This window comes from Chionomys nivalis, chromosome 8 (assembly GCF_950005125.1).
Source record: "Chionomys nivalis chromosome 8, mChiNiv1.1, whole genome shotgun sequence".
Classification (NCBI taxonomy): Eukaryota; Metazoa; Chordata; class Mammalia; order Rodentia; family Cricetidae; genus Chionomys; species Chionomys nivalis.
The window spans coordinates 17,072,768-17,098,751 of NC_080093.1; the positions used below are offsets into that span (position 1 = coordinate 17,072,768).

The 25,984-nt window shown below is 47.2% G+C and overlaps 1 protein-coding gene across 3 annotated transcripts in view; it reads right to left on the reverse strand.

The window, feature by feature from the left end:
• Positions 1 to 2,686: 2,686 nt before the first annotated feature.
• The window catches only part of Cnnm1 (cyclin and CBS domain divalent metal cation transport mediator 1), a 59,427-nt gene continuing 36,129 nt past the window's right edge, over positions 2,687 to 25,984 (reverse strand). For 2 of the 3 annotated variants that reach the window (XM_057777613.1, XM_057777612.1), the window contains 5 exons: positions 18,531 to 18,694; positions 8,517 to 8,700; positions 8,217 to 8,366; positions 6,155 to 6,250; positions 2,687 to 5,032 (listed from right to left, as the gene is read on the reverse strand). In XM_057777613.1, the coding sequence (XP_057633596.1) occupies positions 4,953 to 5,032; positions 6,155 to 6,250; positions 8,217 to 8,366; positions 8,517 to 8,700; positions 18,531 to 18,694 (674 nt within the window). In that variant the 3' untranslated portion in view covers positions 2,687 to 4,952. Of the gene's footprint in view, positions 5,033 to 6,154; positions 6,251 to 8,216; positions 8,367 to 8,516; positions 8,701 to 18,530; positions 18,695 to 25,984 lie in introns of those variants that run through there. The other variant, XR_009057563.1, reaches the window with a different exon arrangement.

Below are 25,984 nucleotides of genomic sequence, written 5' to 3' on the forward strand. Positions count from 1 at the left end.
AGAAGCTCCGCAAATGGTGGGTGTGGAAAATTGTGTCTTACTTTAAGCAACAGAGTTACCACTTGGGAGTTTAAAAATATTTCAAAGTAGCTTTTCAGTATTTCCTGGGGCTCCTGGGAGGTATAAAATCCTATAGTTTTGAAGGTGATTGCCTCCTGGAAGTCGCCCGGTCCAGCCCTGCTCCCCCAGGGAACTGGTCTGTTTTATGTAGTCCTGACTCACCCCTTTCAGCTGGGTGTGGTCAAGAATTCCTTCCCAGCTTAGCCAGGCACTCCTTCTGTTGGTAGGGCTTTGAGTTAAAAAAAGATCTTTTACCTTGAGCCAGAATTTGGTCTCCTTTGTTCCCCCATTCCTTTCAGGCAGTCTATTGGTACTGGCACGGATGGCCTCCCAGCTCTTGAAAACAACCACGGTTATTTCTGGTCTGGCTTTCCTGTGCAGCCCCTCCGCCTCCTTCAGCATCACTCACGGTTCCCTCTGGCTGCACTCACCCAATACCTGTGCCTGGCTGGGGTATGTGGACGAAGTACAGGCTAGATGTTAGCTTGCCGTTTCTTTGTTTCCATCTGCACCTCTTAATGCTTGCTCTTCCAACTTCAAAATGTTGCCACGAGTTGCCACCCCAGAAAGAGTTTCCCGTCGTTCTCCCTAGGTGTGGCTTAAGTCATCAGACGACAGCACCTTCATTGTCAGTGGTTGTTGAGAGCAAAAGTGTCTTCATGTCCGAAGAGATGACTGAGCCGGTTAAGATAGCTTGTGGCTCTCGGAGAGGACCAGGGTTTAGTTCCTAGCACTCACGTGGTGTCTCACGGCTGCTTGCGAATCAAGTTCAAGGGCATCTCACACCGTCTTCTGGCTTCCAGCGGTACTGGCATATACACCAACTTTAAATATATAATCTTAATCACTTGATCCAAAATGTAGTTCTAAGCCGGGCGGTGGTGGCACACACCTTTAATCCCAGCACTTGGGAGGCAGAGGCAGGCGGATCTCTGTGAGTTCGAGACCAGCCTGGTCTACAAGAGCTAGTTCCAGGACAGGCTCCAAAACCACAGAGAAACCCTGTCTCGAAAAACAAACAAACAAACAAAAAACTAAAAAAACAAAACCCAAAATGTAGTTTTACTCAGTTAACTCTTACTAGGATGTATTTAATTTTTTTTTAAAGGGAAAGGTAATTTTTTTTGTAGTGATACTTTGTAATTTAACAAAGTTTGCCTGAAGAGTGCTGAGCTAAACCACTAGTTAGCCATAGATGACAGGCAGTGGTGGCACACTCCTTTAATCCCAGCACTCGGGCGACAGAGGCAGAAGGATCTCTGAGTTTAAGGCTACCTTGGGCTACTTGAGACTGGTTCTGTCTAAAAGAGAAAGAGCTCACACAAAGGTAATCCAGGACTTGGGAGTTAAACGCCTTTAATCCCAGCACTAGGGAGGTGGAGGCAGGAGTGATATGGTTGGGTGGAGAGAGGAAAGGTGGGAGGAGACAGGAGCTCAGATGCAGTCTGAGGATTCATAGTGACGATACAGTCTAAGGGTTCACAGGAACAGGACTGCCCCTTTGGTCTGAGCAGTGGAAGAGGTAAGAATTATAGTGACTGGCTGTTCTCTGATCCATCCACTTTCACCCCTGATAGCTGACTCCGAGTTTTTATTATTAAGAACAATTAGAATTTGTGTTATAATTTTCCTCTAGGGGAAGTTCTAAATGTAAGGGAACAGCTTCAGTGCCTGTACCAGTGTGCTAAAGATGCCTTTAGAATTAAAAAAAAAAAAAAAAAAGTCAAGTGAGGATTTGATCTTAATTGTGTGTTTATCTGTCTTTTGGTTAGTGTGTCCTGTACTGTGCCTGGGCTCTGTGGATGTTTGGGAAAAGCTGTAGGACCTCGGACATGGGTGCATGGTAGACTTACTTCAGAGGTGGGATTGGCATCAAGGATTCTGTATTCACAGGACACTCAGACTTGCCAGTTCCTGGCCCGGCAACCTTAAGCAAGTCATCCGACTTCTCAGGCCGCATCAGCACCTTTGCGGGGCAGTTTTGGGAAATGAGCTAACACATCCTTATTACAACATTTGGTAGTATAGCCCAGAGCAAAACAATTGTTACCGTATCAGGGAATGAATCGCCTCTACCGAGTCTCTGAGAAGAATCTTAAATTGTTCTGGCATAACCCAATAGCCGTGCTGTTACACACCTTGCCTGGCTGTTCCACAGAGCTGGCTTACAGCACACCTATATCCTCTGGCCCTGCTCTTACCTTTGTTTAGGAAGCGCTGGAAGCATGCCATCCCGACTTCTTTCCAGAGGGTCTGCAGAAGCCTGCTAGTGTGAGCAGCTGAGTCTCAGGGGCATGTCTGGGTCTGGCCCCCAAGATCCTGAGCTTTTCTCATGGTCACACTGGTTCAGCAGACGGTGGCCCTTCTCTTTATCCTCTTAATACCCTTCGTCTCCGTTTGCAGCCAGGCTCATGTTTAACTTCCCACTTTTGCCATTCAATTCCTGTAGAATCTGCCCCTTCTGGTGTCCCAAAGCCAAGTACCCGGATGTTCCTGTAACCTTACCCCAGCCCCCAGCTCCACACCTGTCTCGAGAGGAGCACTCGTCCAGGCAGCGGGGCCACAGGTGAGATGTGGAAACCACGGCAGAACTCGGAAATTCCGTGGGCAATTAAAGCGGCCATAGTCCAGGAAACACATTTTCATTTTATTTAAAAATTATTTACAATTTATTGAGCCTTCATAAATACTTTATTTTAAAATCTTTTTTTTTTAAAATTTATCTTAACCTGAAGAAAATCTGGGGGTGTGGGAGATAGGGAAAGGGGTGGTGACAGCTCCTTAGAGGTTCTGCAGTGGGGGGAGGGGTATTGCAATAGCAGTGGCCGGGCGTCAGGGCCTAATGGATAGAGAGGGAGCGGCTTTTGTCCAGCAGGCTCCCTTGCAAATTCTTGTTCAAAACTCTTCACTTATTGGCCTAGGTCCGAGACCCCCAGCACTTAGTGCCGGCATGATCTGTTCTGACCAGGGAGGAGCAGGTAGGGGTGGTGGCTGTGGAGTTACTGACCAGGGAGGAGCAGGCAGGGGTGGTGGCTGTGGAGTTAGCTAGAACACATGCATGGCTGAGCTTCAGGCCAGCCAGGCTAAGCGAGTGGCGTGTGAAGTCAGTGACACACACAGAAGAGACATCGCTGGCTCCAATCTTCCCTCCCAGGGGCTGTGGCCCTCTTGGCAATATCAGCTGTGGTTTGGTAGACAGTGGGCAAGTGTTTTATTTGGGATGTAGGCTGTACCATACTGTGAGGTGTGCCAAGGATTTCTGAGGACCCTGTCTTGGTGAGTACCAACCTTCCCCCATTGACAAGAATGCCTGACCACTTATAATTAAACACCATTCTCAAAGTGTCCAATATTCACTCTGCATTGCAGAAACACTGGGCTGAAAGTTCCCCTGTTTAAAACTACTAAAAGCCTTTGTGGGTCTGGGAACTTTGAGACTGGTAGGAAAGCTTCAAGTCTCTGGAACACACAAACACACTAAGTTCTGACGGTTTCAAGGGCGTCATAGGCCCTCTAAAGTCAAACTACAGACTCCCCTGGGGTAGTGGCCCCAGGTTAACAACCCTGAGTTAAATAAAGTTCCTGTGGGCGAGCATTTTCCTTTGAGACACAAATAACATAGAGGAATTAGCAACTGTCCATCTGCCTGTGACCAAATGGAGGGGAGGAAAAGGTGGCTTGGGAAAGGTGTGGAGACGCAGCAGGCAGAACTGCATCTCTGGGTACTGACTGGAGGTGTGCAAAGGGTGAGAAATAAATCAGAAACTCAAATTCAAATTCAAACTCGATTTACATTTTTCCTCAGACTGGCTGTTTCCCTATACCTACAGTCTCAGTAGATACGCGTGGTCATTCTGCCATCTTGTGGTTATGACTGGAATTGCATCTGCCTCAACACCCAGGACTAGAACCCTGGGATCAGGTAGGTTTTCGGGATACTTAGCTGACCAGCAAGGGATATAGTAAGTGGGAAGTATGTGAAAAATAAAAGTGAGCATTCAACATTCTTGTGTCAAGCACACTGAAGTCCCGTGACAGCACGGGGCATCCTTCCTGGCTGACCTGGGCACTCTTTGGTTTATCATGGCTAAAGTCACTGTAACAACTTACAAGTTTTTTTTTTTTTTTTTTTTTTTTTTTTTTTTTTTTTTTTTTTTTTTTTTTTTTCATGTAAGTTTTTTTTCCTGCTTTGATTTTCACTTAAAACCTGAAGTTCCATGTCTGGCTCACAACTTGGTCTCTGTGCTCCCTGATTCTTCTTTTCTGAAGCTGGCTTATTGAGAGATTAGTTATTGGAAGCCCAAGCTGACATGTCCTGGGGAGATGTGGTGGCTCAAGCCTTTGTTGCCCTTCCCCAGGCTTCAGAGAGAATCCAGTCACTGGCAGTGAGTCCCATACTCTGAAGTTCTGGTAGAAGAATCCTTGTCCATCCCTGGAACTGACCTTCACACCTGCTCCGCTCGAATATACCTCTCTCCCCGCATCACCTCCAGAGTTAATCCTAAGCATGAACTATGGCAGAAAGGGTTATTTTGTTCTGGAAGAAAGAATGGTCAATTCCAGGACATGGGTCTCCTATGGTCCAGGGACACCAAAGAACAAAGAATATCCTGGGAGCCTCAGAGAGGCATTGCCAGCTTGGGGTCATCTCCCTGCCGGTCCTGGACTGTGCTATGGACAAGACCACTTCTAGCCTCTTCCATCACAGGCATCTCCTTCTGTGTCAAATTGGAGACAACTGGGAAAACTTGTCAGACTGACCGAGAGGGGTGTGAGGTGGAGGGCAGGATGTTCTGTCACCGTGGGAGGCCTCGGGGGAAGCGGGTGATGGGAGGGTGGGTCTTCCCCAAAGCCTTGGATTTTCACACACGGCCAGTGAGGTCTTCCCCTCATCAGGTGATCAGAGGTGTTAAATTGGAGTTTTCCTCAGAGGCTTTCTCTCCATCTGCTGACCTCTTCCTTTTCCGACCACCTGAAAAACGGGTTGTCAGCTCAATCTGCAGCTAGGGAGGACAGTCTCAGCAGGCTGAGGACGTGGGGACAAAGCCCTGCTTTGGAACTCGTGCCATGGAACCTGCATTGCAGCGTGGTGCTGACATTAGCATCTGAAGCACTTTCCCATCAGAGGAGCCTCCTGAAAAACCAAGGTCCCAGGCAGTAGCCTATGGCAGAGTTCATGCAAGGGACGAGGTAGGTCCTGAAATGCCTTCTCTCCCTTCTCTGGAAGGCTCCATCCAGCTCAAGTGACTGCCCGAAACCCCCAAAGAGTGCTAGTCTCCCAGTCTCTGATGTCCCTTGGGCTGGAGTTGGTGGGTAGAGCTGGGAGCCATTCCCGAGGGGTCTGGTTCAGAACCAGGGTCTCCTGCCCTGTGGCTGTATAGATGTTCTCAAAGACGGAAGAGACCCTTGTTTGCAGCTCCGCAGTTTCCAGGACAGAGCATTTTCATCCTGCTCTCTCTGCCACTGGCCCCTGTCTTTTCTCTCTTTTAAGGAACATTTACTGTGTGTAGGGGCATTTCCACATGTGTATGTGTGTGCATTTGTGTGTGTGTGTGTGTGTGTGTGTGTATGGTTGTGCGGGTGCCATGGTGTGCATGTGGAGCTCAGGTGACTATTTGTGAGTAAGTTCTCCCCATTTCCATGTGGGTCCTGGGAATCACACCCAGGTCCTCAGCCTTGGCATCTCCCTTGCTTTCCTTTCTATGGAGTCTCCTGGTCACAGAGTTTTTCTTCAAAGGTCTATATAGTGAATATTATGGGTTTAGCGGGTTCTAAGGTCTTTATCATGATTGTTTAATCAAGATAAATTGGCCTGATGATCTAAAGGTCTCTACCTATAAAAAACAGGAGAAGGAAGGAGGGGGTCATATTTTGACCTCAGGGCATGTCTGTGGACTCCTGTCACCAGATCACCAATGGAAAGGGACAGAGTCGAACAGTATCACAGGTGTGGCACTGGCTCAGGCCCCGTTGTGGTTTTCTAGAGTCGTGTGTCACTTGTCACTAAGGTTTGCAAGCCTCCCTCTGGGAGAAAGACCCTAGCATGTATTCCCACTGCCCAGCAAGGAGCTTCAGTAGGGAGAGAGGTACTCACTCAAGGTTCTTAGCAGCTTCTTGCCCATGGTTTCCTCACAGTCGCTGCTGCTGGGGCTGGCCTCTGGCTCCAGGTGGATGTTACAGCATTCGGTCTCTGCAGCAGAAAGGAGAGCAAACTCAGGTCTCCAACCTTAATGGCAGGACCAGGCAGGGAGATTCGGAGTGACGCCTGTCTGCGAGTGACGGGATGGAAGGGTAAGACCTCCTCTCAGGGAGTGACAGCGCTGAACAGTGCGTGCGTGCGTGCGTACGTGCGTGCGTGCGTGCGCACCTGCCCTGAAGGGTGCTGTCTATTAGTTAGCAAAAGGGACAGAGAGACAACAGGAGCTGTTATCCACCAGTTTACTCAGAGTCAGAAATGGTTTCCTCCTCAAATGCCATCTGGCGAGAGAGTGGGAGAACAGACTGTGCTCTGTACCAGACGAAAAGGACACCTGGGGCCACCAGATGTCACTTTCTTTTACCTGTAACACCAAGGGCTCAGTGACAACTGAGCACACACCCCTGGCTCCCTAGAGTCTCAGAGCACAGGAAGGGTCCAAGCTGGGAGGCAGGGCAGTGTGCAGGAAGCTAACCTGCACTCCTGACATGGAGTCCACTTCCAACATTGTCACCAGGTGGGGTCGAGCTGTTTCCCCCCTGTCAACCTCATGGGTCCTCACGTGTCCCACTAAGAGGTGGGCTAGACGGTCTCCAAAGTCCACCCATCTCCATGCCTACTCCTTTGCTCCCTCTCTTAGCGACATGCTCTAGCGGAGTGGCGACTGTATGTGCCCTCTTTCTGGGTTTGTCGCGGGTGTCTCACTGATCTTACAGGCTCAGGAGCCTTTCCAGACCTTCGCTTTGGTGTGGAACGGGGCAGGTCTGAGCAGCAGCTGGTGGGTGGGTAAACAGTGCAGGCAGCACTGGGGGCTGTTCACCTTTGCTGCTGGGACACAGGGAGCTTTGAGCTGCTGCACTATCAAGGCAGAAGTGTGCTGTGTCTCAAATGAAGGGACCTGAGAACACAGGGAAAGTTCCAGAGACTTTGGCCTGCTCTGTAGCCCAGGGGAAGGGAAGAGCCCTACCAATGAGGGTGAAGGCTGATGATGTCAGAGTTTTCTTTTTCCCTTCCTTCCTTTCTTTCTTTCAATTCTTTTTTTCTTTTTGACAGGGTTTCTGTGTAGCTCTGGCTGTCCTGGAACACACGTTGGAGTTTGAGCCCAGGCTGGCCTCGAACTCAGAGATCCAGCTGCCTCTGCCTCCCGAGTGCTGGGATTAAAGGCATGTGCCACCACCGCCTGGCACAAAGCTGCACTTTGATGCCAGAGTACAGCACGCTGTACTTATCTATAGAGTAGTTCTAATATTTATAGAGTGTGATACCAGGCACTGGTGTGCTCTACCTATACGTCATCTCACTTATACTTGAAACTGCCTTATGACAAATAAAACTATGGTTATATTTATTTAGTTAGTTTTGGTTTTTCGAGGCAGGGTTTCTCTGTAGCTATGAAGCCTGTCCTGGAACTAGCTCTTGTAGATCAGGCTGGCCTTGAACTTATTCTGCCTCCTGAGTGCTGAGCTAAAGGCATGTGCCACCACTGCCTGGCCTATCATTTATTAACTTACTCAGGGAAGCTTACCTATGAAGATAAGGATTGCACAGTCCCTAAAAACCCAGTATGGGTGGTGCACGCTTGTAATCTCAACACTTGGGAGGTGGAGGCCGGGGGGGGGGGGCTCAGAAGCTCAAGGTTCTGCTACAAAATAGGTTCGAAGCCAGCTAGGGTTATATGAGATCTTGTGTTTAAAAAACAAAAAACAAATAGACAAAAAACCCAAAAATGTGAATTGAGAGGCTAGGGTATAAATCCAAGTAGAAAACAGTTCCTACCAATGCTCAAGTTTTCCTGGAAAGGTGAATTAGATGGGCCCGATACATGGAAGGCACCCCACTCCCGTGCCCCTCCTCTCTGATATAGGAGCTAGGAGTCCAGGGCCCCCAAGCCAGCTGGTTCTGAACCAAACTTGTATCCCAGAGCGGTGATCTCCCTTGCTCCTCCGGCCCCAGTTCTGACCTGCTGTTGTGGGAACAGCTGCAGGGGACAGTGAGAGCTGTTGTGTCTTGTTCTCCTCAAAGTCGGCCATTTCTTCCTGGGGGAAGGCCATCTCCTCCATCCTCAGGTACACGACCTCCCCGGGGCTTCTCAGACCATCTGAGCGGCTGCCTAGGGAGGACAGTGAGTACGTCACCACTGTGCCTTGGAGGAGACCTGGGGCTCCGTGAGGCCCAAGATGGCTGCGGAGCAGAAATGGAGGTGGTAGGGAGGGTTGCTCATACGGCACAGCAGCCTAGCCCATCTGCCAGACTGACTCACACGGCAAGCTGGTCCTGTTGCTCAGGAGAGCGAGGACTGGGTCATCCTTTGGAGTCTGGGGCGTGCCCCGGGTCGTAGGAGCCTTGGTGGAGTCCCCATCAGTGAAAGCCTCCATGTCTGGGGACTGGGGTGAGCTGTCCATGTGGCAGGCTGTGAGTGCATTCTGGTACTGCTGTCGTGTGATCTGGAAGGAAGTGGACAGGGGCTCAGGAGAGCGATGAAGACACTGCATCACAAACAGCTCCTCTGGGATGCTTTGGAAGGCCTGGCCTGAGGCCTGAGGCCATGAAGCGGAGTTCCACCCAAGTGCATTAGCCCCTCAGGACAAAGAAGGGTCCTTTACTTGCTGACCACCAACATCCAGTATTACATTTTTCTGGCTCTAGACTTTGCAGTGTACTGGGAAGAACCAGCCTGGACCTCTTCTGTGTTGCTGCAGCGAAGTATCTGAGCCTTGTACTTTATATAGAAAAGAGGTTTGTTTGGCTCAAGATCTCGGTGATTGCAAAGTACAACCAGCATGGAGCTGGTGCTTGGTGAGAGCCTCCTTGGCTGTATCACACGCTGGAGAAGCAGAGAGGGAAACGGTTGACTGTAGCAAGGGGCTAAACACTCAGGCCAACCTTGTTTGACAACAACCCAGTTCCACAAAAGCCAATACAGTCCCAGGAGAATGATACTAATCCCCTTCGAGGAGATGGACCCCGTAACTCTCACATTCCTCTAGGTTCAACCTCTGGAAGATCCACCTAATAATACTGTTACACTGGGGACTTTGTTAACCTTTGAGGACACACTCAAACCATACCCAAACCAGGGGATGTGGGCCAGATAACTGTGATTCTCACACTTCAGTATCAGACCCAGAGGGTTTGTTACATCCAGGTTTCTGGACCCAATTCAGAATGTTTCTAATTTACTAGCTCAGCATCCAAAACAGGATTTGCATTTCTAGCAAGTTCCACGTAAGGCTAGTGATACTGTGCTTTGCAGGGAACAAACTTACCTGTGCCTCACATTAACTAGGTCTCAGTCAAAGCAGTTTAAAGGACACAGCGGCATTGTGCTCACAGCTGGCTTTGATAGTTTCCATGCGAAAACTACGCCTTGTGCTTTATAACGTGGAAATGTGGGGGTCCATCCACTCACTGTCTGCCCAAAGCTTCAACAGAGTCAATGCTCTTGCTGAGAATACCTCATGGCCCAGCCTCTGCTGTCCCTCACTCAGCTATCTGAAGTTATGTTCTGTTGTGGAATATTTAAGATGTGTTACATTTGTTTATGATGTGGAATATTTGTTTAATGATGCAAAGATGTGTTGCATTCTTTTATGTTGCATTTGTTTAACTCTGGAAAGCTGTGTTAATTTGCCTGCCTAAAACACCTGATTGGTCTAATAAAGAGCTGAACTAGGCAGGGGGGAGAAAGTGGTGGGGCTGGTGGGCAGAGAGAATAAATGGGAGGAGAAATGTAGGGAAAGGAGGAGAGGAGGATGCCAGGGGCCAGCCACCCAGCCAGTCATGGAGTAAGAAGGAAGGAAAGATATAATAGAATAAAGAAAGGTAAAAGCCCAGAGGCAAAATGTAGTTAAAGAGAAACGGGATAATTTAAAAAACTGGCTATAAACAAGCCAAGCTAGGCCAGGCATTCATACGTAAGAATAAGTCTCCAAGCCGGGCGGTGGTGGTGCACGCCTTTAATCCCAGCACTCGGGAGGCAGAGGCAGGCGGATCTCTGTGAGTTCGAGGCCAGCCTGGTCTAGAAGAGCTAGTTCCAGGACAGGAACCAAAAGACAAAAATAAAAATAAAAAAAAAAAAGAATAAGTCTCCATGCATTTATTTGAGAGCTGGGTGGTAGGCTCCCAAAGAGTAGAAAAACAACAACAACAACAGCAACAAAAGACCCCAAATACAACATACAATTTCCTACAGGACACTTGATAAACCCAAGAGAGCAGTTGACCCTCCAGTAGCTGTGTTCTGTAGTGATATTTTATTTGTATTTTAATAAATAAAGCTTGCCTGAAGATCAGAGAGTAAAACAGTCGTACTGATCAGCCTTTCAGACCAGGCAGTGGAGACACACACCTTTAATCCCTGTAGTCACACTAGCTCGCCATAAAAGCTGGGCAGTAGTGGTGCACACCTTTAATCCCAGCCCTAGAGAGGAAGATAAGATGGGAGGAGGAGACAGCTGTCAGACAGTCTCATTCTGAGATTCCTAGAGGCAGGATCACCATTTTGGACTGAGGTAGAGGTAAGGGCCAGTGGCTGGCTCTTTTGCTTTTCTGACCTTCAGGTTGAACTTTATTTATTAAAATACAAATGAAATATCACTATATTGTTCTTTAAAGAATTACTTTTATCTTATTTATTCTTAATTAAATTTTAGTTTATGTGGGGCGTGTGTGTGTGTGTGTGTGTGTGTGTGTGCGCGCGCATGCGCACCTTCAGAGGTCTGACGAGGGTATGAATCTGCTGGAGCTGCACTTACAGGCTGTTGTGAGCTGCTCCACAAAGGTGCTGGAAACCAGGTTCACTGGAAGAGCAGCAAGCACTCTCAACTGTTGAGCCATCGTTCCAGCCCCCCGCTGTGTTCCTCAAAATATTAATTTAGACTTGTCTTCTAGTTTAATCAAATAAGGCAAAGTCATCCTTTACCCAGAAAGTATAACAGGAAACTCATGGCCTACTGCTCAGCACCCATGACTCAAGCCTTGGTTTTGCCACTTTTGAGCTGGGTAACACTAGCCAGATCACTAGCCCTTCTGAGTTTGTAGAACATGCCTGGAGAAGGGAGACAATATGGGCTCATGCATTATGCAACCATTTCATGTGACTATTTATCACACGCCCACATACATCTCTCAATCCGACTTTGTACGAGGCACACATTTCAAAGACAGGTGTCATATTCATCAGCTCTCTCCTTCTAAACTCTCCACAGCATGCCACGGTGTGGGGGAGGAGGAGGGGCAGTGGCCCTCTGTCCCCAGAGTCTGTGTGACTGGTGGTGCTAGTGAGACAAGTCTAGAAGAAGCTTGGTAAAGCCTTCAGTAAGAAGACACAGCCAAAGAGGACAGCAGCCGGAGGCAGATGCCAGGGAGAGGCCGTGGAAGGATAAGGAAGATGGATGGGAAAAGCTACAGTGAGCGGAGAAAAGCAGGAGAAAGGAGATAATGTTGGGTTTGACTTTGGACTGGATCTGCTGGCTCAGGACTCCCATCTGCCAGGCGGATGGTTGTGTCCCCAAGCTAGATGCCTTTTGGAAGTGAAACTGTTGTAAAATGCTCCATCTTCCCTTAACACTCTTTCTTTCTTTCTTTCTTTCTTTCTTTCTTTCTTTCTTTCTTTCTTTCTTTCTTTCTTTCTTTCTTTCTTTCTTTCTTTCTTATGTATAGAATATTCTGTCTGCATGTATGTCTGCAGGCCAGAAGAAGGCACCAGACCTCATTACAGATGGTTGTGAGCCACCATGTGGTTGCTGGGAATTGAACTCAGAACCTTTGGAAGAGCAGGCAATGCTCTTAACCACTGAGCCATCTCTCCAGCCCTTCCTTTAACACTTTTTCATAAGTGGGAGGCTTCTGCCTGTTGTCCCTGCGCGGAGCTACGCTTCAGACACCACTGTGGAGGAAAGAGTGACATAGGAACTAATGACCACTCGATAACAACTCTGAGGGAGGGAGCCCTCCTGTGAGATGCGGAGTTCCCTGTCATGGAAGCAGTCAACAAGTTAACCCCCCACTTGTTGGTCCTGTTGTCCCGGCTAGTGTTTGTCAACTTAACACAAGCTAGAGTTATTGCAGAGGAGGGAGCCTACCTTGAGAAAATGCCTCCCTAGGGTTGTGCTGTAGGCAAGCCTGTAGGGCATTTCCTTAGTTAGTGATTGATGGTGGAGGGCCCGGCCAATTGTGGGCCGGGGCCACCTCTGGGCTTCTGGTGGTTCAGGGTTCTATAAGAAAGCAGGTTGACCAAGCCATGGGAAACAAGGCAGTAAGCTGCACCCCTCCAGGGCCTCTGTGTCAGCTCCTGCCTCCAGGTCCCTGCCCTGTCTGAGGTCCTGTCCTGACGACTTCCTCCGATGATGGACAGTGATGTGGAAGTGTGAGCCAAATGAACGCTCTCCTCCCTAGGTTGCTTTGGTCTTGGTGTTTCATCACAGCAACAGAACCCTGACTAAGAAGTCTGCTGGGAAGAAGATTCAGACAGCCGCAGCCAGGACTGAACATTAGGAGAAGCACGGTGGTGTGTGTGTTGGAGGGAGTGCTTGGCCCTGGGTGCTGGGTAAAGGGTAGAGTTTGGGGGAAGGTCTGCATGCCAGTGGGTGGCTGTTAAAAGGGACAATGCCATTGACTGGTTACCTCTTTGTTCTTACAGCCTTGCTTTCACACTGTTTTAAGAAAAGAATTAAACTTTAAACTACCCCTGTGCTAATGCATCACTTAAAAAACAAAACAAAAACCTGTCTCCATAGGGACTATAGAGAAGGCTTAGCAGTTAGGAGCACTTGTTCTTGCAGAGGACCTGGGTTCGAGTCTCAGGCATACACAGACATACATGTGAACAAAATACTCATACACGTAGAATAAAATGAATAAATCTAAATAAATTAGAAAAGACAAACTGTCGACATAAGCTCTGTTTTGAAGAATGGACTCAAATACCACTTCTCATTCTTTCACTTTGGGCAAGTTTTGTTATTAGTGCTAGGGGGTGGGGCCAGGGCCTGGGACGTGCCAGGCAAACAGGGCGCAGCTGAGTTACACTCCTGGCCCTGGCGACTTCTCAATTTAGCATGTTAATGTTAAATAGAAATATTGTTTAGGAGTTAAATGAGAAACAGGCCAACCAGAGCTACATGTGACACCCTGTCTCTGAAAAACAAACAAGAGAGAAACAGGTGAACTAATTCTATCAATGTGGCCTTGATGGTCAACAGTTTTCAGTGCTACCAGCCCAAAACTAGGGCAGCCAGATCCTTTCCCAGCCTGCTTCACTTCAGCCTCCCATAGCCTTTGTGGGCGTGCCCCTCATGACACTGCCTTAAGCCGGCTCTGGTTCCATCCCAGTTTTTAAAGGTCCAGACATTGTCCAGATAATATAGTGCTTAAAAAAAAGTCACGTAGTTTAGTACCTGCACGGGTCATTGTTATTGCCACATAGTTTAGTGCCTGCACTGATCATTGCTATGTAACTTATTTTTTCTCCTCTTATCTCTTGCAAGGTTGTTTTATATAAAACAATTTACATGCTTATATTTTGAAATTTTTTTTTTAGTTTAAAAATTTTTATGTGTTCGGGTGTTTTGCCTGTATGTATGTTTGTGCAGCATGTATATGTCTGGGGTCCATGGAGGCCAGAACATGGTGTCGGGTCCCCTGGAACTGGAGTTACAGATGGTTGTGAGCTGTCATGTGGGTGCTGGGAATTGAACCTAGGTCCTCTGGGAGAGCAGTCAGTGCTCTTAACCACTGTGCCATCTCTTCAGCCCCCATATATGTATCTTATATTCAAATATATTTAGCACACTGCACAGTAGCCAAAGAACATTGTTTATACTCAAGAAATTCACACTAATTAGATGGTGAAGTTAAGCTAATTTTCAGAAGACAATGTTTCTTCTTGTCTCTCATTCCCTGCTGCAATGTAGCCATGTAATCTTAACAGTAACTTGAGTTTAGATTGGCCTTTCATACTTTGGCCAGTCAATAATTTAAGAAGCTCCTAAATTATTATCTTGAGACTAACAAAAGGTAAGGTTTCCCTTTTGGGAATCTTGACTTGGCAGTCAAGGCACCCAGAAGAGAACCTTTAGGCTCTGGATGTCTCGTCATTTTTTTTTTTTTTTTTTTTTTTTTGGTTTTTCGAGACAGGGTTTCTCTGTGGCTTTGGAGACTGTCCTGGAACTAGCTCTGTAGACCAGGCTGGTCTCGAACTCACAGAGATCCGCCTGCCTCTGCCTCCCAAGTGCTGGGATTAAAGGCGTGCGCCACCACCGCCCGGCTGTCTCATCATTTTTTGAACTTGTGATTTATTAGCCTTCAAAACACGATCCTGCAATTTAGGGATTTTACCACTAGATGGTGATGGTGATCAAAGTCAATCCACACTGTAAGGGACCTGTCAAACATAGCTTAACAATGATGCCTACAGGACAGACAGACAGAAAGACAGACAGACACACACACACTCACTCTCTCTCTCACACACACACTTTCTCATCCACACACACACACGCGCGCACACACACAATAAACAAAACATAAAAACCCAAAACAAAACAAAGTCACCAACCAAAAAAACAAGACAAAATTCACAAGGATTGGTGGCTTCATAATGTATTAATGTCCATGAGTCATGGCTTTGTTTAAAAATCTTTCCAAGAAAACCATAAGATGTGCCTTTCTATCTCATTTTAAACTTGAAATCATATTTTTCTTGAACTTTGAGTTTATTGGACAAAGACTGAGGGGTTTGGGCCCCGTGAAAGCACTTTCCCGTATGGTGTTCCCTTTAGGTCCTCAGGGACGATATGGCTCAGAGCACTTCCCCATATGGTGTTCCCTTTCGTTCCACAGGGACGATATGGCTCAGAGAACTTCCCTGGGATGTCTGAGGCTCATGTTAATCTTTAGTACTACAAAATAAAGTAAGAAAGCACAGAGACTCTCCTGGTTAAAGAAATGGAAGCTGGGAGAGGAAGGTGGGGAAAGTTGCCTCAGCAAGGCTCTGAGCATCTTCTGAATCGAGAGGAGCTATTTTTTTGCTTACATTTTTAAGAACAATCTTACATCATACAGCAAACGAGAAAACTAAACCGTAACACAATTGTCTTGAATTTGAAAAGTGCCCCTCGGTAGAGCTAAATGTTTACTGAAGCCATGGGTTTGGAAAGAGTTTGACTAATGCTTCAATTAGACATCCTCAATTTTAAAATGTTTAGGTAAAAAAAAAAAAGAACTCTGTTTGGTATTTCCTGGCAGCTTGAACCCAAGCACAATCCTCTAATGTAACAAAAAGAACATATAATTCTCAGTTCTCCTGAGAATTGGCCTTGGCTTTGGGGTTCCACTCCCTCTTCTCAGGTTGGAAAAGCTTTCCTTGTTATTTGTGGAAAGTCCCGTTTTCTTAGGTCTAGGAATGGGGACAAGTTTTAGGAAAACCTTCACAGATTTCCTCCATCCGAGGGCCTCTTCTCAGTACGTTCCTCTGAGGAGCTGCCGCATCCATGTCTGTCTGATTGCTCTAAGTGATGTCGTCAGGACAAAGACGAACGCTTAGCTCCCCATAGCTCCTTATTTAAACCCGATGGATAAATAATCTTACTCACTTTTCACTCCAAAGCAGCAAACCAAACTGTACACTGACTTTTTGAGCTTCGGCCATAAATGGTGCTGTATATGATGCCCAAAAGCTATACGCTAAAACCTAATCCCCCGGAGAAGGCATTCAGTGGGAGGGTTTCGGAAGGGCATTGGGTCTTAAGGGTGGTGGGTGCTGTGACTTCTCTTCTAAAGGGCTTGCCTCCTTTCTCTGGTCTCTAACACCCAAGGACACAAAGGACACAAAGGCTGTGAGGAAGTGGGCCCTCCGCACATACTGGCTCTACAGGGCCCAGACCTTGGACTTGCTAGCCTAAAGTATGTAAGCTGTACATACTATGGTGATTTGTGACAGTCGCCTGGATTGACTTCCTGAGTTGAACAGGAAAACCCAAGTTGGGCGGGGGGGGGGGGGAGAAGGACTCTCCTTTCCTTTTCCCCATCCAAACGTTTTAAAACTGAGAAGGGCGACCAATTAAACGCTCTTTAAACCCGTGGCTTTAGAAAACTGTTAATCCTACTTAATAATTTTTTTTTCACAATTGCTGGGGCAATGTGCTAAAAATAGAATCCAAATTCCATATGCTGCCCCAGAAGGCCCAGGGGTTCTGCTTCTGATGCTCCATTCCCATCTCACACCAGCGTCTGCCTCTGCTCTTCACAGGCCAGTGCCCAGATCCCTGACCGCCCCCAGCAGTGTGGTTTCTATTCTGAGCATTCTCTCTCCTTCCTTCGTCAGTCCTCAGCAAACGTCCTTCCCTCAGCCCACTCTGAGGGCCACTTCAGAAGCAGCCGACTTGTCCCCTCTTGTCTCTCTTTATGCCATGGCTCTGCCATCACTACTTGAGCTTACCTGGTTTATGACACGCTAACCTGTCTCCTTCACCCCTGCTTTGGACACGTAAACTCTAGAAAGATAGCTGTCGCAGTAGCTCATCAATGCTAAGCACAAGCAACAAACGGCATCCTGAAATTCTGAGGCGATACTCCAAGAGCGGAGCTAGCACATTGGCCCCCCCTTGCCACCCTCCTCCACCTCCGAGGAAGGTCTGCATTAGTACTGAGAGATCTCTCAGGCTGGACGCCACAGGAAGTGAGGTGAGCCTCTCTGCTCTCAGGCCTGGCAGTTGTCCAGTCACACCTGCGGGTGGCGCTCAGCTGGGCCGTGACTGCTTCTGCCTGGGTGAACTTTTCACAATTCTCCCTGAAGCCCAGTGACTCCAGGGCTTGGACTCCAGGAGCAGACAGAAGTGTCAGCTCTGAAGTGTGACTCTATTGGTTTTTAGCCAGACGGTCTTGCCTTCAAGCCTCAAAGTCGTGTGTACAATGGGAATGGCAGTAGAACCTACCTGAGGGGATGGTGGTGAGGCTGAATGGGTGAGTCAGGCAAAGGAGTCAGTGAAGACCCCCGCAGAGCGCTCTGCACCCAGCCTTCCTTACCCTGCCCTGTCTTAGCTAGGGTTTCTATGGCTGTGAAAGACACTACGGCCGTAGCAACTTTTATAAAGGAAAGGTTTTAATTGGGGCTGCTACAGTTTCCGGGGTTTAGTCCATTATCGCCATGGAGGGAAGAAGCATGGCGGCATGCAGTTAGACAGGCTGCTGGAGAAGGAGCTGCGAGGTCTACACTTGATCCACAGGCAGCAGAAGTGAATGCCACATAGGTCCAGCTTGAGCATCTGAGACCTCAAAGCCATCCCCACAGAGACACACTTCCTCCAACAAGGCCACACCTCTTCATAGAGCCACTCCCTATGTGCCAAGCATTCAAACACACGAGTCTATGGGGCCCTTCCTATTCCAACCACCACATGGCCCACCTGGCAAGTCCTGCCCCTCTGCTGGTAATGCTCAGTGGTTTCTTCTTTTCACAGCTACTTCTATTGGCTATCACTAACGTGTCTGCTGAGTCCTGGCACGTAACACCAGCCAGCACACCCCAGAAGTGATCAGTGCTTTGGGCAGGAGGACGTGACCTTCTCCCACTGTGGGGTTTCAGTGGCTGGCAGTTACCAAGTGCACTCGCTGGGTGTTTCATTGGACTGGGATAAGTGGGGCTCCAGCTAAGGTGTCAGCACCATGTTGATAATGGTTTGCTGGATGTTAGAAGAGAAGAGAGAAGAAAATAAAAGAAAGAAAAAGAAAAGAAAAACTCAGTAGAGCAAGAGAAAGGGAAGAAATTTAAATGACTCCTGGGTACTACAACCCTAAGGATGGATCTGAAGAGACACCAGGCTTTTTCCTTAAGTGCCTGGTTCTTCAGTGACCCATTTTCATATTATGGCTTATAAATATTATCATATAAGTCTATAAGTCAATATTCTGTCGTAGAAGATTATCACGGTTTTTCTGTACTCTTGACTTATTTATCCCTTGCCGACTGACCTTGAAAGAAATGAATAGAATCTCTCTGGTGCTAATGGCAGGGGTCCAATAGAGACAGTTCTGCCTAGAAATGTATCTCAGGCAATTTGTGCCTTAGTGTCTCCACATGAAATAAAGGATCAGGAGTCTTAACTGTGTGAAATGATCAACAACAACAACGAACAGTAACGATCAAGCTTACTAAAAGCAGGGCTTTGTACAGTCAGGGAGGAAGTGCCACGCAGCCTGACCCGGGGCAGGAGAATGGGATGCGTCTAAAGGTCTGTCCCACTCCCCCAGCCAGCTGCCCCCCTGGAGGAGTTACCTTCACAAACTGCACATCGCTGAGGATGTGCACCGAGTAGTCAGGTGTGTAGAGGTTGTTGCTGCTGCTATACAGCTGTGTGTTGCTCCCGCCAAAGTCACTGCGCTCTCGGTTCGGAGACTCGGAGCGATTCAAGCCGCTGCAGCGAGAAGGGGACCGGTTTACTGCAGATGGTGGGGGGGGGGGGCGAGAGAAGAGAAGAGGAAGGATGAGAGGAAGGAGGAAGAGAGAAAGAGGTGCTGTTTACAGAGGTCCCACGGCACTACCAGGCAGTGGTGGCATTGCGAGGACAGGGACCCACACCCCACTAGAGCCCAGGAAAGGAGCAGCTTGTTGGTATTGGCTCCTGGGAGGCACAACCTTACCCAGGGAGGAAGCCAAAGTGCTTGCTTTCCCTAGATGGTGGGTGGAGGTGGGACGCTGTCTTGGCTCAACTTCAAGTTAGGTGCAGGAAGACCCCCCAAATACACAAGGATAGTGCTATGTACATAGTGCACAGTAGAGACCCCTCTTCTGGGGCTAGGCACTGTACACAGTGCAATAACAAACTCTTTAGAAAGACCAGAGTCTTCTGTTTCTCATCAGAATCACCTGTCGCCACCATGGCCATATTTTAGGGGCGCTAACTCGGGTCTGCCTCAACAGTGGCAGGCCCTGGACTAAGAGTATAAAGAGAGGTCCACAAGCCATAAGGGTAAATTCTTACAAGTTGTATAGCATGTTAACACGCAGTTACATTGTTTTGTCCTTGTCCCTCACAGCTGTTTATAACAACCTGTAAGGCAAGGTTCAACTGCTTGAGTTTTGTAGCAGGAACAGGGCTGTGTGGGGTGAGCCAGGCTCTGGTCTTAGGACTTCTGGATTCAGTATCTTTCAGGGATGGCTAGTTGTGCGGCTCTAGGACTCTGCATGTTTGAGATGTGTAGCAGGACCTAACTCCCTTCTACTCTATGAAGGTCTTGCCTCATACAGAGACGCAGCACTGAGGAGAGCCACAGTGATCCTTGTGGGTCATGGAAAGGCTCATTCTGGCATAAATGGAGCCTGGAATAATCCACAGACTTTCTGCCAAAGGCACAAATGTCTCCATAGCTTCTTTGAGTTCAGTAAAGACTATGCCATTTGGACAGTGAGCTATCTCTCCTAGGACCAATAGGGATGAGGAGCTGAAGGTGACCGTAAGCATTGTCTCAGCCATGGGACAACCCTACTGAGAGAACACAAAGCCCTTCTCATCCCTCTTTTTCCCTAGTGATGCCACTCTGCACCCCTTCCCAGAGCCCAAAGAGGCTGTAGACTTCTCAGAACTCAGATGTACTTCAGAGAGCTCAAGTAAAGACTCAAAATTTCAAATATTTTTTTTCTCAGAGCGAAACTTAGTGATTTAATTCTGCCCCCCCGAGATGATGCTCCTGTCAGTCAGGATGTCTGATCAGCACCTACTGGAATGAGTCACAGAGCTAAACGATTAGTCTGTTTGCCAAGTCATGCAGCTTGGCAAACCACACAGCAAACCTATTAAAATAAACATAGATTGGATACTTTCTCTCTAGAACCACAATAATCCCTGCTTTTGTATGACTATAGAACTGAGGATCCCACTTTTATCTCAATTATCTCTGCAAATGCCATTTACTTGTGATTTGCCATTTGATTCCCCCAAGAAACTTGGGAATCAGCCTTGACTCCCCTGCTCACTAAGGACCACATTGAGACCTGCCATTGGCCTCTAACCCAAACAGTCCTCTGCTCTCTCTCTCTCTCTAGTCAGGGACAGTTACCAGCACCATTGCTTGGGTCACAATCTGGTCTCCTCACTTCTAACCTCAAACAACCGTTTTCCATCTATGGGGTGCATTCCAAGACTCCTATAGATGTTTGAAACTCTAATTGTATGAACCCAATTTATATGATGTGTTTCTCTACATACATATGATAAACTTTAACTTATAAATAAGAGATCATCTACCACTATATATTAGCTAATAAAACAGAATAATAATACACACAAAAATAAGTTATTTATACATTATGAATTCCCTATTTCCTAAATATTTCAATTTAATAATTTATGGATCTTGATTATCATCAGTGGCTGAAATCATAAAAAAGGGAAGTCTGGATAAAAGGAGACCACTGAGATCCATTTCCATAATCCATTTCTGATTCTATCTGAATAAAAGACTGTTTGCTGATCCCCACTTTCCTGACTGATTTCCTCTTGGGCCACCTTCTCCTCTCTTGGCCTCTGGCCTCCTTGGTGTCCTCAATCACATAAGTGTCTCTCATGAGAAGACACCAGTTCCTTGGTTCCCAGCCCTGCCTGCCGAGGTTGCTTCCTTCTCAATCCCTAGCTGTCACTGAAGAGGCTCACTTCTCTGAAGACCTCATCTGGGCACCCCGAGAAGCTCCTCCGTGTTCACTGTGACTGTCCCTCTCCTGTCCTTCAAAAAGCACTTTTCACAAAGATTACACATTCTTTAGATCTGCCTAACTCTACAGTAAGCGAGAGTAGAGACCTTGCCTTTCCTGGTCATCAGTATACCCAACAGAGCCTGACCAGGACAGGTACTCAATATAAATGCAGAGTGGAGAAATATGACCTCGCAGTCCTCAAAACAATTTTAATTTAGAATCTAAATTCTGTATAAAAAGAGGTTTTAGAGCTCAAATGGTCTTGGGGTCCCCAAGCCTTTTCTCTGTAAATTATAGTCATCTGGAAAACTCCTCTAAGAAGCTACGGTCGGTAGTAGGGTACCAGAAACACACCCAGATGGAGTTAAATCCAAGAAGCCCCAGGCCTTGGCCAGCAGCTTAGGGGAGAGGCCAAGGACACCAGGACTCTACCTGTATGTTTACAGGCGGTCTTGGAGTCAGTCCCCTGGAAGCTGCCTATTCACAGGTGTGGGAGGACCAGACCCTCCAGAGCTACTAGGGCCGGCAAGACAGTGACAGAGGATACAGTGACACTCCATTGACTGTGGTCTTGGTCCCTTAAAAACAAAGTGATGAGTTCTGGCTGGGCTAAGTCTATCCGTAGCTATTCAGAGCGGCAGCTGACAGTCAGAGCTCCGTCCTCTGGGGCAGTTGTGGGGGTAACAGGTAGTCTTGCAAGAGGGTAGCTTCTTTGGCATACGATCAGGATCTGGAAAGTTGAACCCTGACTCAGTGGGTCTTGGCTTCCACTCAGCTTAGACACAAGTCGGGGGAGAAGATGTGAATCCTACCTGTGGCTTCAGCTACCCTGAGGCAGTATTACTGCATTTTCTGTTTTTCCTGGCCAGACAGGGGCCTCACAGCCCAAAGTTTCTGCCCCGAATCCTTATCTCAGGCCATGTTTCTATATATATTTGAAAAGGATGACAGGGAAACAAACCTATCTTATCTATTGAACTTTTCCCATCTGCAGAAGCGTCTGCCTGAATCACCTGCATTCCTTGTTGGCAACAGAGGCAACCGCCACATCCTGGTTCCCCAGAAGGCTCTCACCATACATGAGCATCCAGGATCAGGATTCACCCTACTTTCTCTCAGGGACTTACAGGCCAAGCACAGTTACATACTTTGTTGTTGTGTTGAAGGAGGAACATATTTTTAATTTTTTAAAAGTAAATGCACCATTGGATGTTTGTTTATGAAATCCCAAAGATTTTCAAACAACAAAAGATAACAACTGTCTCGTAAAAGGAATTTTTAAGGGGAAAAAAAAAGAACCCTCATTTTGTGATAAAGAAAGTCCCAGTTCATCTGAACGTTGTGTAAGATGGATACTTCAGTGTCCCCGAGCCTGACATTCCTCAATAGGTAGGATGCTGATGACTCGGCATTTTGGTAATTGCACACATACACTCTGAGGCTTCAGAGCAAGGGGAATGGAAATGGAAATGCTTTTAATAAAGAAAGAGAAGAAATCAGTAACAGACGAGTGTCCCAGCAGCATGGCAAACGAGTTCAAGTTGTCTAATTCCCCTTGGCATTTCCTAAGAGCACAGAGGCACAGCTTGGGGGACGAAACAATGTGGGAAATCCCGAGTGCAGTGCGAGGGGGTCGGAAAGCGGCAGATCAAACGGTGGCACAGAATACTGCCGAGCACAGGGCACCACCAGGAGGCAGCCAAGTGGCCAGCTTGCCTTTGGCCTGCTTGTGGTATTATACCACAGCTGGCTCCGGGGCGACTGGGTGGAAGGGGCACTGTTTTCTACTCCGCATCCCTAACTGCTCTGGAAGATTGTGGCAGACCTCCGTCCTGCAACCAGTGTGTGGCCATCCTGCAAGAGCTGTCTGTCCTAGCTAGCAGTTTAGAGTGCCCAAGGCTGGATGGAGAAGATATTGCTATAAAACTGGGGGAGGATGGGAGGTGGAGAAGAGGGTTTTCCAGAGTAACTGCTGCTGGACAGAACCCCTTCATTCTGCACTAATATTTGGGCTTGAAGACTGCCACCTGGTTCTGGAACTGGTGCTTCACGCGTACCTACTTTTACTTGGGGAGCCTTCACAACTCTATTCAGGGAGCAAAATTCAAAACTCACAAGTATGATGCTTGACTCCCCTTGGGAGCATGAAGATTTGGAGAGTAGATGGGCTCTGGGCCTCCCTGTCGACATCTTTTGGATCATCCTAGAAGGTTGAGGGGGAACAGCTTCCTTTGGTCACGGTTACTACCACAGGCCATCTGTGTTTCCCAAATTGGATGGGGGGGTGGGGTGGGGTTTAATTACATAGGCTTATAAGAGCACAAACTAAGATTATTAAAATTCATCATCCTTTGGTAGTTTTCTAACATCAGACAACCAAATGCCAAGAGCCAGCCCTCCGTCAAGCCCCATGCGAACTCTGCAAGTCAGCCCCAGTTACGATCCCAGATGAACTCGCTCACGTTTCAAGGAGCTTTAATGGTTCCCAAATGTTCACTACACAAGCGCCAACCCCAAGGAATAGCTCCACTTGCCACATTGTACAAAGCCGAAAGATTATTTTTAGGGACTCCTTGTATATTCTGGGAGAAGACGCCATCATCTTTGATCTCAAAGAACATTACGGACAGACAATTGAAGCCTCAGCTGTGACTTCTCCCCTTTCTCTGTGTTCTTGTGGACTTGGGAGAATTGCCACGGGAAAGCCAATATTATCTCCATCAGGAGAAGAATGAAGGAATGAATTTGGTGGGAGGGAGAGATAACTGCAGTGGGGCCAATGAGAAGCTCCATTTTAAAACAAAAGCACCTGCGAAGTTAGCTAATTGCAGTGTATTCTGGAGGTGATCCATGGACCACTAAGCTCTCCTTACTCCAAACTCAAAGAAATGCCCTATGGAGAATGATTTGCAATCACATGCTCAATATTTTTTAAATATTTGGTACAAGGACTCTTGGACTCAGTCCAGTGCGAGCACCATATTCATTAACATGGCTAATGCAAGCACACTGAAGTCCTCTAGGGGCGCAAAATGCCCACATGTGGAGATGCAGTATCTGTCCCAGGCAAGAGAAAGCAGGATCCAGGGACCTGGATGCCTTGTTCCTCTACCTACTTATTACACATATAAGACTGACCAAATGGCTTAATTTCCGTGAGTCTGTTTCCCTATAATAATTTCTACCCACCTCCCAAAGTGGCTGTGGGGAGTAAGATAAAATGATGATTTCTTTTTAGAAATTTCTTAACTTTTAAAATTTACTTTTTACGTGTACAAGTGTTTTGCCCGCGCACACACACACACACACACACACACACATACACACACACACACATATATGCACCACAAAGAATGTCTGGTACCAATGGAGACCAGAAGAGGGCACTGGATCCCCAGCACCTGGAGTTACAGAGGGTTGTGAACTGCCATGTGGGTACTGGAAATTCAATCTAGGTCCTCTGCAAGAGCAGCAAGTGCTCTTAACTTTTGACCTCCCTTTCCAGTACTCTGATTTCTTTTTAAACTTGTTAATTTCTAGGGCTGATCTTTTTCCCTATGAAAGACAGGTTAAGGCTTACTTAATATGTACACAAGTTTCTATTTCTTGAGCGGAAATCAAGACTGGGACCAGAAGGAACCCAAGACTTCTTGAGAGAAAACTCCTAGGCTTGCCACAAAACTCCTAGACTTCTTGGCTAAAATGGGTCAGAAACAAGAGTGGCAGAGGTCATGTTGTGTAGGGCACTGAGAATGCCACGCAGTTAGCGTGGAGACTAATGTCCAAGGACAGAGACCAGCAGCAAGAGTGGAGGAAGGTGCAAATGCGAAGATGGTGGCTGCTTGCTCTCTCGTGCTGCATCTGTGACTGGTCCTCCCTGCAGAGCTGAACCAAGACTGGGAAAAGGATAGCCTCGTTCTCAACTCATTTACTGGTGGTTTCCTGTTTGACTGAACATCCATAGTCATGGAGAATGGGGAGAAGGTTGAAAGAACTCTCTGGGGCACACATCAGCCAGATGTGCAGGAGAAGTTCTGCCTCTGATGGGAGAAGGGCTACACAGAGATCAAGACTGTTTATTTTCTGACTTTGGGTTACACGAAGTTTTTCATAACAAATATTGGTGAACTACCCACTATCCTTTACGCTGGGAAATTACAACTTACTGGTTTGTCTGTCTAGTTGAGGGTTGATTAAAAAGAAAAATATATGCCTGCCTTGATTCTTCTGACTTAAAATCTTGTAAAAATATGCACCACCGCCCCCACCACCACCACACCGTTTCTGTAGCACATTTACAATGCACTCTTGGCATTCTCCAAGATTTGAAGGTCCATGATGTGGTCATTTCTAATTTTGCTGGCATGTGGGGTTAGACCACGTAGCTGGTGTGGATACCAGATTGGCATCTCACATCGACTGTTCTAGCCTGTAACTGTTGGGAAGGCATGGACTCTCACAAAAGAGGAACTTTATTTCTTAGTGGAAAATTACCATCCACAGAGAGGGAAAACTCTGGTGAAATTTGAGAAGGTGGTTAACTTGTCTTGAACAGATAAACATGGGAACCAGATGGTTTTGGATGGGAAAATGCGATTTGGGAGAGAAGTTAAAATAACTATGTTTGAAGTTGTAAATATGGAGTCTGAGGTCTCAGGGTACGGTCTTTCTAATGCAGAAGGTCAACTGACCAGACATAACTGGGTTTTGGATCATGGAGGATATGGTGGGTGTGGATAAGGAGCCACAGAAGAAGAAACCACAGGAAACTGGACTTTTTAGCCGCAGGAAATTGTAACTAATACATTCCTGCTCTGGTTCTTACTCCATGGTACTAAGAGACCAACCTCTAGAGATACAAACAATATAAATACAGTTATTTAATCATTTAGGTTTACTGTACCCAACTCAGTCACTGGGTTACTGAGCACTCTATTAGGCTTCACTTGATTAAAAAGAAAGTCATCAAACTGTATTTCATTAACACGAGGAGTTAAATATAACAAAAAGCTATGTGGGTATTTTTTACATACAGTAGC